The 16,250-nt window shown below is 31.4% G+C and overlaps 3 protein-coding genes across 5 annotated transcripts; all 3 read right to left on the bottom strand.

Moving 5' to 3' along the window:
* Positions 1-53: 53 nt before the first annotated feature.
* On the bottom strand, positions 54-6,225 carry LOC125049089 (replication factor C subunit 5). Its single transcript, XM_047648184.1, has 8 exons — positions 5,984-6,225; positions 5,823-5,887; positions 5,627-5,754; positions 5,188-5,350; positions 2,390-2,549; positions 1,567-1,781; positions 934-1,011; positions 54-322 (listed from the first exon to the last, which is right to left on the bottom strand). The coding sequence occupies exons 1-8, from the start codon at positions 6,016-6,018 to the stop codon at positions 165-167; spliced, it is 1,002 nt and encodes a 333-aa protein (XP_047504140.1). The 5' UTR covers positions 6,019-6,225; the 3' UTR covers positions 54-164.
* Positions 3,527-5,164, bottom strand: LOC125049091 (ras-related protein Rab-28-like). The gene is made up of 4 exons (XM_047648187.1): positions 4,775-5,164; positions 4,444-4,620; positions 4,052-4,285; positions 3,527-3,740 (listed from the first exon to the last, which is right to left on the bottom strand). The coding sequence occupies exons 1-4, from the start codon at positions 4,847-4,849 to the stop codon at positions 3,543-3,545; spliced, it is 684 nt and encodes a 227-aa protein (XP_047504143.1). The 5' UTR covers positions 4,850-5,164; the 3' UTR covers positions 3,527-3,542.
* Positions 6,226-7,817: 1,592 nt separating the features above from the next.
* Positions 7,818-15,130, bottom strand: LOC125049086 (cap-specific mRNA (nucleoside-2'-O-)-methyltransferase 1). 3 transcript variants are annotated; one of them, XM_047648171.1, is made up of 14 exons: positions 14,927-15,124; positions 14,751-14,852; positions 14,103-14,623; positions 12,858-13,001; positions 12,501-12,774; positions 12,126-12,322; positions 11,799-11,982; positions 11,364-11,589; positions 10,549-10,663; positions 9,564-9,813; positions 9,209-9,309; positions 8,956-9,071; positions 8,436-8,674; positions 7,818-8,179 (listed from the first exon to the last, which is right to left on the bottom strand). In XM_047648171.1, exons 1-14 carry the CDS (start codon positions 14,937-14,939, stop codon positions 7,932-7,934), a joined length of 2,730 nt encoding a protein of 909 aa, XP_047504127.1. In that variant the 5' UTR covers positions 14,940-15,124; the 3' UTR covers positions 7,818-7,931. The 3 variants fall into 3 exon arrangements, with proteins under 3 accessions (XP_047504127.1, XP_047504128.1, XP_047504130.1); XM_047648172.1 differs by lacking the exons at positions 7,818-8,179; positions 8,436-8,674; positions 8,956-9,071; positions 9,209-9,309 and having other exon boundaries at positions 9,720-9,828; positions 14,927-15,129; XM_047648174.1 differs by lacking the exons at positions 7,818-8,179; positions 8,436-8,674; positions 8,956-9,071; ... (2 more) ...; positions 10,549-10,663; positions 11,799-11,982 and having other exon boundaries at positions 11,477-11,589; positions 14,927-15,130.
* Between the last annotated feature and the right edge of the window lie 1,120 nt (positions 15,131-16,250).

The raw sequence follows: 16,250 nt of genomic DNA, 5'->3' as shown, positions 1-16,250 counted from the left end.
TTCGAAAGTTATTTCTTCTAAGGTAGTCTGAAGTAGGTAATAATTACACAATATTATCAAAAAAAGAGTTTTAATACAAATCCTAATATTAATACAGCGACCCCCTTAATATTAATACAGTGATTCCCGATGCTTTACTTCTCAGTTCTCAACCTTGGGTCTGTTTAGAGTAAGTCGTCTATATTGACTTGTTCTCTGGCCTGCTGAAAAGCAGCAATAAGGGCTGCCAGTTCTATTCGCTCACTACACCCGCTTGCAAGACGCGCTTCGGAGTCCGCCATCTTTATTAACAAAGATATGAACACCTCTGGGGGTAGTTTTACTAAAAAAGAGAATAATATGTATTTATATATCGCACTGAAAATATTATATCGTCGGTTAAGCATTTTGATACGTTTATAGACAGTGGGTCATATTTCCGGAGGAATTTAGTTATCTAAGGTATGTATGCATATTGGAGCAGCTCCCACCTCAATAACCGTGACTACGGGCTCATTAAAAATCAGTGTAATCACTAGGGACAAATTAGAGGCAATTTTCTAAATATTTTAACTCAAATATTGTATATTTTTTTTATTCTATTCGATTAAAACTTTACTAAAGTTATAATACAAAAAATATAGTAAAACTTATATTAAAATATTTTTTTAAATAATATTGGATTAGTATAGTTTTAAATGTTAACATCGAAAGAGATCTCTTTACACAAATAAATAATTATAACATAGCGCTGTTTCTCGCAAAATTTTCGTCATCATATAACTGTTACGATATTTTATACATACTCTAGTCATTCGAAACCTTAATAACAAGCTCAAAGAAAAAGTAATTACGAATATTTTGTATTACATGTTGAATAGAATTTCAAATTTTTAAATAAATGTGCATGAAGTCGCAGTAGATATTATTTAAACTTGGAATTAATCAACTTACATCTTGTAATTATGGTGTGTATCTCCGTCAATATATCGCCTAGCGCTAAACCTTTCGCTATTTTCAAATCCTGGATATCTGTTTTATTTATAAGAAAACAAAATTATAAAATAAGGAACTGGTAGTCTTAACACCACTTATTAAAAATACAAAGTTAAATATGCTGTTTTAAATGCTATTATATACTAGGAAAAAAATTAACTACCTATTTTCTAACATTTAATTTTTTAGAAACTGGTCACACTGGTATTTTTATATTTGATAATAAAAAATATTGCTGGATGGCTACAAACGATTCTCGAAATATAAAAAAAAAAGTAGAAATGAAATAAAAAGTATTCAATATTTTACAACCAAGTATGTGCACGTCCTGTCTTCACAAAAAATGGTATTCACAGTTAAAGACTTTAATTAGGAATACAGTGATGTGGTAATTTTGGATACTGTATACATACATAGGAAAGAAAGAAGAAATAAAAATAACATCTCTGAAAACAATTCGAGCCATGCAAACTTTAAACGTAACCAAAATCTATGCCTTTGTTCCTTCAAAACCACACTGTGAATATATTAATAAAAAATCTCAAACGATCTGAGATAGTTGGTTAAACCAATGGTTAATTCAAAGGATACTTTGAAATGAGGTAGCGAAATCATTCTCATTAAGTAGCCAATTGAGTATGCTATTTATGTCCGAACGGAGAGGATGACCAACACAAGTGTACACATTATCCTCCGTGACGTCACGATACGCTAGCCAAGTGCTTTGTAATGTGTTTAGTACTTTTCGCATATCCCCACCTGAGAGTGTCAATAACGCCTTAATGCCGTCGTCTGAAATTTTTACCCTAAAATTATGACAACATAAAATTAATAATCAATGTATACGATACAATATAATACAGACTATTTATTAACAATTTGCGTTAAACAGAGTATATAAAATAAATTAATGCTAAATCAGTGCTATGCATATAAAATGCTGAAGAGTGTGCATGAGTCTGGCTATACTCTCCGGGCGTAACTCCGACGATTTCTGTAATCGCCACGTTAATAAGAAAGCATGAGGAAGCCAGTACAGCCTGGGCGGGCTGGTACATACTTAATATTTGTCAACAGATTAGACTTCTTAATGGATATACATATCTTCTTATAGATACGTTAAAAAACTCATTTTTCGCAGATTTTATATAGCAGAAATTGTAAAACAGATATATTATAAAAAGATTCACTTTAATATCATATTGTACTTAAAACTTTTTTTTTTAAAACAGCAGGGAGCAAACGGGCTGGAGCTTCATCTGATGTTAAGTCATACCGCGCATGGACACTCAATGCCAGAGGGCTCGCGAAAAATAATTAAATTTGAATTTAGGTGACAATTATTGGAATTACTATAACATTGTACATAAATGGTAAACATTTACGAATAATCTATATATTAATTAAAACTCACCCCTCTTTTTCAACAATTTCCTGTAATCGAGGGACTATCTGATTCTGCTGAAGTGGTGCGAAACGAAAACGTGTGCATCGCGACTGTAGCGCTGGTATTATTTTACCCAAGTAGTTGCAAATTATGCAAAATCTCACATTTTCCGTGTACTTCTCGATAACTGGAAACATACATAAAAATTTCATAACTGTATATGGCGACTATACATTTCGTATATATAATAGTTTTATATAATAATTATTACAGTACTGTTAAGATTTGCTAAGATGTAAAAGTAAAAGTAAAAAATCATTTAATCATATAGGTAACATAATTTACACTTATGGCTCGTCAGTAAAGAAATACATATTAATGCTTCAAATTTTACAATTACTGCCAGTTCTCAAATCAAGGGCGTAGAACGGGAGAGAAGAACTGGCAATAAACTCTCCGCCACTCTTTTTAATCGCTATTTTTTTGTTTTACAAAATGTTTGTAAGGAGCTGCAACCATTACACCATGTCCCATGTGACATTTTAAGTAATAATAATATCATAAATTAAAAACAAAGATTCTCTATCAGCAGGCGGCATGGTGAAATAGGAGCACGCACTTACATTCTCGTGGGAACAACACGCAAACACATAGTCGAAATAACCAACACGCATACACGAATTCAAGTACGACCAGTCACCACAAGCAGCACCCGTTCACGAGCATGACGCATGGCCAGCCATCGGCCCCCTCGCCATATTTTAGAGAGAGAGACAACCCGACCCATGGACGCCGCCACAAGCAATGACATTTAAGTGAGCATGACGATGTTATTAATAACCCTGGTTGTGCATCATTTACATCGTTCTTGACTGTCACTTTAAACTTAGAAGCACATTCTACCAATCCCTTAGAAATTACGAAATTTGTTAGCATGGTAAAAGTTCACTTTGTATCGCAAGAACTTCCTAACTGTGGTAACAAACACGTTACTGAAATCTTTTCATAAAATGATATTGTTATGAACATAAACATATTATGAAACCCGAAAAGTCATGTTACTGTATTTCTTAAGAAGCAAAACATTTTAATAAGAATAAAAATTCAATCACTGAAAAGTTTACATTTACACTTTTTAGTTAGTTGAAAAAAAAAACAAATCTATATGTATTAGTTTTTATTATTGCAATACGCAGACAGAAGACTCCTTCCTTTGATGTTTCCGCAATGCTTTTCTGTTCATTATGAGAGGGAAGCCAGCTTGATCGTTGGGCTTTGGACTTTCGTATATAAACGGGGATTTTCTATCTGGCGCCAATATCAACCTGGCTTTTGTGCCTTGGACACGAGCCACAACAGTCGTAAACGCATCGTTTACCTAAAATAGAATAATTTTTATATTTGCTTACGAGGTAGATAAAAGTTATAAGTTTTACTACTATTTACTAAACTAAACCTCAATTATATAATAAGGCGATAAGGTTACGTTGCCTATCAATTCCCAATTAAGTTACTTAATATAAGATTTATTTAAAAATAGTTTAATTTTCTTTAAGTTCTTACCCCTCTAGCCGTATTTCATTTTTGATGTTTTGAATATAAATAGTTGAATAGAGTAATGTGTATGTGTATGCTCAACAATGTTTAATTTTCTCAAAGCTTGCAAAAAACTATCAAATTAATAAATACCATTTCTCCAGTCCTAGAGGAACCCTTGAAATGGTCAAGCAAATGTTGGGAAGAAAACTTCTGTACACTGGACAATCTCACTGCCCTCTGGTGCTCTAAATCTGATTTGTTACCGAAAAGAGCCATCAATGGTTTCTTAACTTCGTCTTTGTTAATCTCATTAACAGATGTAATCCATTTGTCCAAGTTCTCAAAACTTTGTAAATTGGTTAAATCATAAACAAATATTATTATCTGTAAATAATAAATGCCATTTGTATACATTTACTCTAAAAACTTAGGCCGTCTTTACACTAACAGAATAGATATTACTCAAAACACTTTTAAAAGCATATTAAAGTAAAATACAACTAAATGTACATAAGACCAAATTTAAATTATAAATTACTTACATCTGAAGCATAAAGGTAATTAGTAAGCATAGGTGTATTTAAAGCATTCCCCGCAACGTCACACAGTTGTAATGGGATAGGAGGGCGAAGGCCTAGGCACTGCCCTGCCGTCACCTCTGCTCCATGAGTGCTGCTAGTAGTACCAGTACCACCAAGATATCTATTGCATAGGCTTGTCTGTTGATTATATTTAACTTTAAACACAACATAACAATAATAATGAATCCTAACAATAAACCTTATTTTCGAGGATAGCAAACACTAAAAGCGGTCGCAAATAAAAAGCTAGTTCAGCTATATACAAATAAAAATATTGTTATTTTTTACTTACTTTACCAGTCCCAGGATCACCAACAAGGGTAATTTTTATTGTTTTACCTTGCACGTCATCTTCATTATCAGACATTACAGAGTATTATTACCATTTCTTGTATCACATGTCTAGTTTTAAATATTCTATTTTAACATATGTTGTACCTACTAATCTCCATAGTAACCATAAAACCCTTCATGCTGAGTTTATATATCTATAATACATTTTTAGTTCCATCCAAATAACCAACATGAAAGTATATGCAAAAAATTATCTCTCATTTATCAATGTAATGGAATTACTAATCAAAATTTGACTTTTATATATATATTTTATAACAATTTATATTATAATGTTTTTAAAATGGATCACATTTAATCACTATGCTACAAAAAGTTACTGATATTCATATAACATTATCATCAACTTACTTCTTCGCAAAGCATTTTGAGCATCATTAGTCATAGCATCAGCTTCGTCAAGAATTATAAGTTTGGGTCCTGCTTTAAAGATTGTTCTTGTTGAAGCAAAGCTTAATATTTGCCCTCTTACTATTCCAATACCTCGATCATCAGAAGCATTTAATTCTAAAACCTATAAAAATTTACTTTAAGCTAATTCACTCAAATGAAATCACTGTTGTTATTTAAAGTTTTATTATTATAAAACAAACTAGTAGCTATTAGCTTCAGTAATTTTATAGTCAATTAAGAAAGTATTTAACAAGAAATTCAATTTCTCAAAGACTTCACAATATATTCAAATATTGTTTGAATATTACTAAATTCAATATTTTTATAGCAAAACTTAATGCCAAGGAACAGTTTTATGGAATAAACACAAGAATATTTAAGTTAAAAAGTATCTTACCATTGAATTGAATTGTTGGGGTGTGTACATCTGTTTAGCACAAGCTAGTATTGTAGACGTCTTTCCTGTGCCTGGAGGGCCATAGAACAATAAATGAGGTAGTTGGTTTTCCTTCATAAACTGGTTAACTAAAAATATACATGTTATTATTTGGTATTTAGTTCCAACAAAGTATTTAAAAAATAAAAATGCTTACTAGTTTTTACAATATCATCGTGCGAAACCAAATCGTCTAGTTTTGATGGTCGATACTTTTCTACCCTGTAAATAGTTAGTTAGTATCATTATAATTTCTATATAACAAAAATGCATATGTTATAAATTTATTTAGTTACTTTGGAATAACTTAATACGAACCATGGTAAATTTATTGCCGTCTGTCCCACAGTCATGATTTTTATTAATTCCTATTCTTTAAGAAATATGATGGTACTTATACGACAATTTTATTAAGTAATGTTCTATCCTTTTCAATTACATTTACTACTAGACCACATTCATAAATGGAAAATTTAGTAATATTTAATTTTATGTAAAAGAAAAGTGTGTGTGTGGCTCGTGGGCCGTATTTAATTGTTTTTAACTGTCAGTAAACAATAATTCGCGCGAAATTTTTGACAATATTGACAAGAGCATAAAATTATTCACAGCTAGTCATTTTTGACGCCACAGACTATAAAAAAACCAATGTAGAAAAGCTACGTTAGAATTATTCTCATTACAGACAATAGTCACTTTTTTTTTAAAGACAATTCACACCAATTGACCGAGTTCCATGCTAAGCTGGTGAAGATTGTGTTATGGGTAATAGGCTACGGATATACATACATAGATAGATAGACATATAAATACATATTTAAACACCCAAGACCTAAGAACAACACCAAATGCTCATCACATCGATGTTCGTCTCAGCCGGGGATCGAACCCGGGACCCATGGATTCGCAGTCAGGGGTACTAACCACTAGACCAATAAGTCGTCATTGGTCTAGTGGTTAGTACACTTACACGAGAAGTTATATACAAAAGAATAAAGATACAATTTATCACATCGTGGGTCATTCAAGAGCTTCAAGGATGAATTAGCGAAGTAGAACTTGGTTCTATACTTAGGTAGAATTAGATGAGGGCTTCGTGAACTGCGCTCATGAATTTGATTTATTTTAGTGAAAGTAATGTTAGTGTGTATATTATAGTCAATAAAAATTTGTAGATTAATAAGCTGGTATTGTATTGAAATAATTGTTTTATATTCATGAGTTTTATTCCACTGTATATTTTTTGTGTAGAACTAAGTATGGGTAATGAACAACCTTATTTTATACTTTATTTTGAGCAATTTGAAGATGAAAATCAAAAATGTTAGTTTTAGTCGCGGCTCCCCAAATTTCAATAAGGTAAAGGTGTGATTTTGCAAAATAATTATAAATATGAAGACTTTACGAGTCTTCGAACTATGTATCTAAGAGAACCTCTTACATAAGATCTAAATTATCTTCTGTAAGAGGTTCCAGTTCCATTAAATGATTTATGTGCGTTGTCCATGTTAAGTTATTGTCAATATATAATCCAAGATATTTTTCGCTGTTCTTTTCAATTAGTGGTACTTTATTTATTGTTGTAGGCGAATGTTGTGGAATTTTAACATTATTAGGTTTAAAAATTAAGTACGATGTTTTAGCAATGTTGATAGTTAGCAATTTCCACTGAAACCATAAGTATACATGGTCAAGGTCTTTTTGCACTCGAGAAATTATATCATGCACAGATGAACCACTGTATAGGAGACGGGCATCATCCGCATACAAAGTTATCTGTCCATGCAAGTTAAGGTGTTGTATGTCATTTAAATAAATTAATAACAATAATGGGCCCAATATTGATCCCTGGGGTACTCCACAAGGGATAGGTAAGAGTTTACTTTGACAATCATTAATTTTAACTAGGAATCTAATGTTTAAATATGATTTAAACATTTTTGTCTTGATTAAATAACGGTTACTTTTAAATTAAAAATTAAAATAAAAACTATGGATAAATTTCCCACGTAACATGAAACATCCAGGCCATATGACTCTCTTTTTCTTTTTGTTAAATTAGTTTTCTTAATATACATATTTAAAATCTCTTTGCATTTCTTACCCCTATACATTAAACAGCATTGGGAATGGGCGTCATTAAAAAAATATATATGTTTGTTAATTATACACATTTATTATTAAACTTTGATTATTTAAAATAAAAAAAACATTTACTTTCACTTATGCAATATAATGTATAAAACAACTATACACTTATAGTAAGTTATCTGTCAATATTACGAGCAACATATACTTCCATATCCGTTCTGGACACCCCATTTTGTACCTGACCATCGAAAATGGCATTGGCAGCATCACCCCAGGACCACATAATCCTATTCTTGTATGCAGATATCATATCCAATGCAGCATCATCAGGAATTTCATACTCACTGTACCGTTTACCATCTTTGTCCATGCGGAAATAATATTTTAAACCTCTTGATTTTGACATTTGACCTGACCATGGTTCTAAAAAGAAAAACAATTGTATATTAAAAATAACAGTGATTTATCATTCGAAAAAAATATAATGGACTTCAATCCCTTAACAGTATGTTTGTGTCAGTCATAACATCATGTATTAAATTTAAACAAACAAGTTGGATTTATGTGTATGCCTGATCTATCACTTGGTGTCCTTGTTTATAACTGCTAATATAAGCATCAAAATGTGTCTTTGGGGATGGTGTTCTACAATTAAAAAAATGGATATGTTCATTAGTACCTCTCACTTCTCTTATAAAGAGCAAAGAGCCAACAACATAGAACATATCATCTCTGTTATTACGCTTAGGTATGTCCATAGTCACAGCTTTTCGTATTCTTTTCATTGACCGATACTCTAAATTGGCTATTGCTGTTGAAAATAACTCTAAATTGAAGAAACGTTTACATCTTATTGGTAAGCCCGGTGTACACAAATGTTTTTCCAATGCAGTACAAAATAGAGAGCATTGATTAACTCTGAAACAAAAAGAGGAACTAAATACCACTTTCAAACATTCCACACTTCCAGAATTAGGAGGCAGATCTGTTTATAATTAAATAGAATACAGCAAAAACTAAATTAAAGTGAAATATCAAGGGTAAAACGACGGCAGAACATCGTTGCAATAAGATTCAAATATTTTTTTCAGTAAATAAAATACTTAATCATTTGTTTAATAATATAATATTTTGTTTTAATAACTAAATTTCAATATATACATTTATAAAATCTCAATATTACATCAATAAATAGTTACCGAGCTGATAGTGGTAGATTTGATATATCTTTTCCTCCTAACATCAGAGCATCTATGACGTGTAGTGCCTTAGTGTGCATTTGTCGCATGCTTTGGCCACGGCATTCTTTAACTATCTGCAATAAATACAATACAAATAGACAGTTCTTTTATCGTTAAACACCCATCTCTTCCTTAAATAAGTAAGATGTAGATAAATTTTTGTGTTAAAGGTATTTAGAATTAAGATAGTAGAAATTTAAAAAAATTTTACCTCTCCATACAAAATTGTATTTGCAGGTAGTGTTATTTGCAAGTCAGCTAAAATTCTCCAGCTAGTTCCGTCTAATTGATAAACACGCTTGCCCCCACAACCTGCAAAGTATTTTTTATTAGATTTAAGACATTTAACATTTTATTAAACACGCACTTCAACAATCCATGAATTTTAAGATTTTTTTTTTCTTTAACAACTGGGGAGTCCCTTAGGGACTCAGACATAAGGACATAAGTTAAGATAATGAAAAGTATAACATAGAATAACTTTTTACAATAATCTTTATAAGCGTTTATTTAATTTAGAGCTTATTCGATTTTGCAATAATAAGGAAAGCAAAAATATTACTGACCAATAAAAATCCTCAAATCAGTACTGCCTTTACTACTCGTGAGGAATGTAAAATGCCAATCGTATGCGTTTTTCAGTAATTTCATATCCGCTGGGGTCTCCAAATATATCGGCTGTTTGTTGAGGGTTGCATTTTTAAAAGCAAATGCATTGTTTGAGTCCGCAGGTGGCCTTGGTAATTTAGCTAATATGCTTAACATGGTCTCATCTGGTCCCTTACGCTCAGGCTGTGTTCTCACTTTGTCAGGAAGCTGTAAAAATTATCTCTAAATGCAAATTTGATTTGCTAAGGCTTTACAATGCCTGCATTGCCTGTAAGATTCTTTATTTTCCTACATATATGTATGTTCTATTTTTATAGTTAATACTAATACTACAGAACTATGCAATACCTAGATAATTCTACAATTTAAAAAAAAATTAATTAAAAAAATATATCTTATAACTAATAATAAAACAAGCAGCTCTTGGTGAACTTAGCTAGAGTACACACAAATAGGTTAATAGTATTGAAATGGGAACATCTGATAACCAAAATTATTAACTATTTTATTTTAATGCTTGAACAAAAATGATCAAAAGAGAGATGTACTATAATATATGTATATAGTTTAAATTTATGGATTTTTTTTTAAATCAGCAATAATCAATTTACTATGATTAAACTGCAGTCTCAAGTATTCTGCTACTCCTGCATAGTTTTAATAATATATTTGTTGGCATGGAAATGGTAATCTCATACAGATGAGAGGCACAGAGTAAAGGAGTAAATGTTAGAGCAAGACAACATAATATAGAATACTGTATCCTTTTCAATACAATTTCTTAACGACATTATTATTAATAGTCTAGAGAATTAGAAGGTTTTTATATCTGTTAAGACTTTTTATTTAAATCATAGACAATATTAGACTGCTGCTCTAAAAATAAATTTTTACTTTCGCATGTATATGAAATTATTATTGTGCATATGCTATCAATCTTACTTGCCACAACCGCAAACACTGTTCTCTCATTTCAGCTTGACATGTCTCATTTAATTCTTTGTTTTTACTAAATTCCGCTAGTTTCAGTAGATTTTTGATCTGTTTCTCTCCAAGTCTGTAATACAATATATTTATTATTTAGTTACCGACTTAAATTCTCACCTCGACCTTATGCGGCAGGCCAGTTTGCCATTAATTCATAAAAATAAATAACAAGAATTAAACAGACTTCAAATACCTGAATACAATGTAAGGGGAAAAAGTGTTACTGAACCAATATTGATGAAACTTGGACCGTTCCCTAAGATGGATATAGCTGGTTAAAACAATAGTGTAGGATCATCTCGATATGACTTAGATTTCGAGAAATTTGTGGAAAAACATACATACACATTAATGATTTCCTACTGCGCGAGGTCTGCACGGCTAACAGGCAGAACATTCACAACCAAATAGCAGTAACAATGAAGGAGGTATTGAAAAAGCTGGATCTATACGAAGGGAACAGGAGTGATCAGTTATTAGAGAAATGAAGGGATAGGTGGTAATTATAGGAGGTAATTTTTTTTTTTTTAATTTTTCCTACTCAATCTGTACACAATGTACAATCTGTAAATGTTAAATACAGTTAAACAGATTTAAACAAAAGTTTTCTTGTATATAATATAATATATATTACTTTTTTAATCGCCCACAATTTTGGTAATGTTGATAAATGATAGAAGCGTTGAAAATCTTTATAATTAAAGAGTTTCGTTGTTCATACTATATATAGAGTGAAGGTTTAATTTAAGCAAAATATTACTTATACTTACACACAATTGCTCTTGTATATATACTCAAAAAAGGGCTGATCATCCATGAGCACAGACAACGGTACCAATTCAGTAATATCATCCTCTCTGTCAAGCTCACTCCACAACATTGAGTTGACTGACTGCAAATGTCGCTCAGCCGACTCTGTGCCCACCTTTTTCCACTTACATACTAGATACCTCTCGGAATTGGCCGGCCGAGATGTCACCGGTTTAAATATACACACTGAAATGTAACATATAATTTTGAGAGTATTTCCAAAATATTTGATATTAAATTGGGTTAGAATAAATTAGATATCAATTGTCTGAATAACAGGTAAACTTATGACATTAATAAGACCAAATAAACTCTCAGAGCTTCGGTACCCAAGAGGTATATATCAGTAGATGACCTTCAAGGATGTTTAAATAAAAAAATGTTTATTGCCTTACCTTTTTCAAAACATCTGTACATAATATAAATAAGACCAACGCTAAATTTAGTAAAAACGTCAAATAGTTTCACAACAAAATGACCACCAGTTCTCACTAGCATCAAGGCAGCGAGACACTGGCATAGGTATAACTGTTTTGATAATATTTCCTGAATATTTTCTTGACCACTCACAGAAAACCCCTGAAAATATCATACAATATTGTCACAGCTATATTTGAAGCCATACTAAAGATACAGATTGCACATTATTTATATAAAATAAGTAGTTTTCAAGTCACACAGCTTTTCTGACAATTATTAAAAATTTAAATTATGTAATATACCCCATCTGCCATTAGAAAGTGCACCCCCTTATCATCTGTTTGATTTAAAACATAATCTTTGAGTGACATCAAATTAGCAGGATCAAAAATGTTGCCATCATCCTTCACACCATAAAATGTATTGAATGTCTCCGGAGTACCAGCATAGAAGTCTAAGAGTTTAAAATCATTTCCTCCTTTTAAAGTAAAACCAAATCCTGAAATTAAATACACATTCAATTAAATATTTTTTATTATACACTAACTTAGTTGCCATTTATATTACTTTTTATTATATATTATCACCATCTTTTTCCAATTTATACATATGTATTTCCTAAAATGATATAGATCAATACTTCTTCTGTATAATATGTATTAAGGTAAGAACATTACCTTTGGCTGTCCAACTCTTTCTAAATAAAACATATTCAGAAAATCCACCAGGTCCAGCACAGACATCAGCAAAATATAATATATCCTTATCAGTAATCATTGGTTCCCCATTTTCTTTTTTAGGATTGGTGAACATATAATCAAATACAGCATCAATGTTAGCCATTTTGACAGCTGCTCTGTTTAAAAATATAACAGATCCAATTGTTTCATATGGATTGCTTCGAAACCTTGCATTTCTCAAATCTTCATCATCTAATGTGTCAAATATTGTCTAAAAAATTATGCAAATTAAACAATATAAAATAAATAAAAGCAATTTGGATAGTTGACAGGGACTTATTTATGGTTGATTACCTTAGCATTCAAAATACCCTGTAGAATGTTTGGATCCACAAACTGTGTTTCATTATCTATGCTTAGTTTTTTTGGCCCTTTTGTTAACCATTCCTCTAAAATATCTCCAGATAAGGTTTCAATAGGAGGGGGCGGCAGCCAGACCTTTAAAAAGCAAATAATTACTCTTACAAGAAAATAAAACACTCATAGTTAATACAGTAGAACCTCGTTAAGTCGAACCTCGATAAGTCAAAAACCTCCAAATCTCGAAAAAATGTTTTGTTCCCTTCCCTTAAAACACCAAAACCTCCATTACTTGAAATCTTGACCCTCTGTTAATCGAAATAATCACCGAGTCCCTGCAAGCCATTTTGGTACATATTTTCACTCTATAACTCGAAAAATTAAATTTGACCTCTGTATCTCGAACATAGGAACTTTTTATTTTACAACCTTTACAACTTGATCATTTGGAATTTATTATCTCTATTGTTCGAACAAAAATAAGTTACCGACTTTAAGAACTTGCCGACAATGTGAGTACACTATTGTTTCTTAGAAAACATTTTAGGAGTATACAATAATAAATTTATGACTCATGGAAACACGTGTTTGCTTGCTTTGTGTCAGGTGTTCAATTTTGATTCCCTTTGAAATTTAGCTAAGCCAGTCATTTGTTTTCGACTTAAATACTGTAAGAATAATAAGAATAAACCTCAAACTCTTTATGTCGAATCAAAATCCGCCTAAGTCGAAATCCTCCATAAGTTGAAAACTCTATAACTCGAATTTTTTGGCGTCTCCCTTGATGTTCGACTTATAGAGGTTCTACTGTATAAAGTTATGAAATCATTTCATTATACACTGAATTATAATGCTGGGCTTTTTTTTAAACACTGAGATCCTCCTCAGGGTCAGTGTTCAGTGTCTGCTGCCTTGTAAAACAATTATGTCAGGTTAAAGGCACTAAAGCTAAAACCTTAAAGGCCTACAAACCAAAAATGGTTTAATAAAGAAGACTAATAAATAAAAGTTACATGAAAATGTGACCTTCACACCTCATTCAGTGTTAGTCATACTCATATCATTTCTAAATCTCTTTTTTCTTCACTTCACTTATCTTTTTTTAATAATTGTCTAATGCAAGCTCTTACAAAAAATAAGTGTAACTCTTCTTGTCTGAGCTTTGTTACTTTTATTATTTTTAGTTTCTTTTTTGTGACCACAATAATAAGTCACTTATTGAAATTTATAAATACTTACTACTGCTTCTTTTGCTTCAGCTTTGGCTTCATCAGGTGACCACTTAAAATCTGTAGGTACTTCTCCTACCAATGATGGAGTCAAACCTAAACCCCTTCGACCCTTTTGTGTTGAGGCCTGAACGGGGTCAACTCTTCCATGTTCAAATTTACCTAAACCTTTGCCAGGCTTATAACCCATATTGCTCATTATTCTCTTAGATTTTTCTGAATATTCACTTTTAAATGCATCATTAATATCTTTTGTAAACTCTTCTGGTACTTTATTATAAAATGAATTTTCTCCACTGCCACAGAAACCAGGTCTTATAGAAACCTCATCATTGTCATCAAATCCTGGTCTAAAATCATCTATATAGCCGTCATTGGGGGAAGAACAATTTTCACTCAAGCTACTTTGACTCAACCTACTACTTCTTTGCAATGGTTTCACAGTGAGTCCAGTATTACTGTTGTCTTCCCCAACATCTGAGGTACGATCACCATATGCTTTATTTTCATTATCTGAATCATCTTGAACAGCTGTAATTGGTGAAATTAATACACAATGAGATTTGGGTGGTTATTAAATTAACATAATCATTTAAAATATTTATTTGTTTCCATATCCGTACAATACAGTTCTACTTCAATTGCTTTAGATACATACCAGAGCCGTGAGAGGTTGTAGAGGAAGCACCAAAGGTATCTGATCGTCGGCGTTTTGCCGGGATGGAACTCTCATCGCTGCTGGATCCACCATCTGAAGGATCTAATAAGGAAAAACATTAAGTTAAAGAAGAATAATAGATTCTTAACTTAAATTACTACAAGAGTTGGGCTCACCTGATAAATTCATAGTTCGTAGAGGGTACGCTGTTTCCACAAACGTAGATTGCAAAAAAATTGTTACTTAGACTTATATTGCAATCATTTCGTTGCTTCAATTGGGATTTTACCACACTTAAATGCGTTTACAAATTTAACTAGAAAACAACCTACGCTTACAAATAACAAAATTTTTTTTTTTTTTTTGGAGTTTATGGCCTGGTATCTAGACCTTTAGGCCAAGATAACAATATTATATTCACCACAGGCACAGATAAGGAAGACTTTTAGACTTTGTATTTTATGTTCACAGATAAGAAGTCTAGAGGCTTCATTAGGTGCGTTTTCCAATTACAGAGCATTATGCGACTCAGTGCCGCACAATGCCAATAATATTTACTAACGAAAATTTCGATAAATGACAACTTATAGAAAAACACTGGTCAATTTTCTGTCACTGTGTTGGTATTTATTGCGAGAAGCACGCGAGAGCATTCGTTTTGAGAGTGCTCAATTGTGCGAAGCGTTGCTGTAGTTGGAACATTCAACGTTGAGCATTATGCCGCACAATGCGCTCTAGTGCTGTAATTGGAAAACGCACTAGGATAACCCATTAATGAATAGAAAAAATATATAATCTGTCTTGTTTTTCGCTTTAGTTTATCTTCGGGTTTAGTTTTAAAAACGTTCGTTTTCGTTTCTTTCTGTTAAATTGTATAAACAACAATTAAATTTTACGCTAAACAACTGTGCAACACATATGTACAAACTACAAAGCAAATTGATATATAATTAGGTTAGAGAATTGTTAGAAAGAATTTTTAAAGAGAATTGTTAGATGCTATAACAATAAGTACAGTATTTATAAATATCAAAAATCACAGCCGATATCCTAATGAAAGCTTTGTCTAGACCTAGAGGTTAACTCGAATGAATTCATGTATGTGCAAGATATATAGATTTCTTAAGAATAGTTTATGAAAATAAGAACATAAAACCTTATTTGTAATCTTTTAAATTAGTTTTTGTTCCTTAGTAATAAATATTGCAAGTTTACAAAAAATGTTATCCACATATCTGGCTCCATAAATATGAAAATTAAAAAAAATTATCACCCCAATTTGCTTTTCTTTTTCAACCATACAAACTGGATTTCTACCTTACATTTAGTATGATTATATCAGATACGATTATTAAAGCGTTAATGAAAACTTTGCCAAAACATACAAAGCTAGAACAAAAGGTAAAATCAAAACCAGAGATTTTTTTTTTTATTTAAATGAAAGAGTTGTTTTTTTAATGCTTATGGTATATTAATGTTAAATTTAGTCTTCATACTATT

Source organism: Pieris napi, chromosome 4 (assembly GCF_905475465.1).
Source record: "Pieris napi chromosome 4, ilPieNapi1.2, whole genome shotgun sequence".
NCBI classification, from domain to species: domain Eukaryota; kingdom Metazoa; phylum Arthropoda; class Insecta; order Lepidoptera; family Pieridae; genus Pieris; species Pieris napi.
This window is presented reverse-complemented; position numbering and strand designations above follow the sequence as displayed.

Coding starts and splice junctions, on each gene's coding strand:
- LOC125049091 (XM_047648187.1), bottom strand. CDS start 4,849: ATGTCTGATAATGAAGATGACGTGCAAGGTAAAACAATAAAAATTACC. Junction 4,621..4,774: donor GTGATCCTGGGACTGGTAAA/GTAAGTAAAAAA, acceptor TATAATCAACAG/ACAAGCCTATGCAATAGATA. Junction 3,741..4,051: donor CCTCTAGGACTGGAGAAATG/GTATTTATTAAT, acceptor ATTCTATTTTAG/GTAAACGATGCGTTTACGAC.
- LOC125049089 (XM_047648184.1), bottom strand. CDS start 6,018: ATGACTGTGGGACAGACGGCAATAAATTTACCATG. Junction 5,888..5,983: donor ACGGCAATAAATTTACCATG/GTTCGTATTAAG, acceptor AACTATTTACAG/GGTAGAAAAGTATCGACCAT. Junction 323..933: donor ACACACCATAATTACAAGAT/GTAAGTTGATTA, acceptor TCTCTTTTTTAG/TAAAACTACCCCCAGAGGTG.
- LOC125049086 (XM_047648171.1), bottom strand. Junction 13,002..14,102: donor CTGAAGCAAAAGAAGCAGTA/GTAAGTATTTAT, acceptor TGCTTTTTAAAG/GTCTGGCTGCCGCCCCCTCC. Junction 11,590..11,798: donor GTACAGATGTTTTGAAAAAG/GTAAGGCAATAA, acceptor GTTACATTTCAG/TGTGTATATTTAAACCGGTG.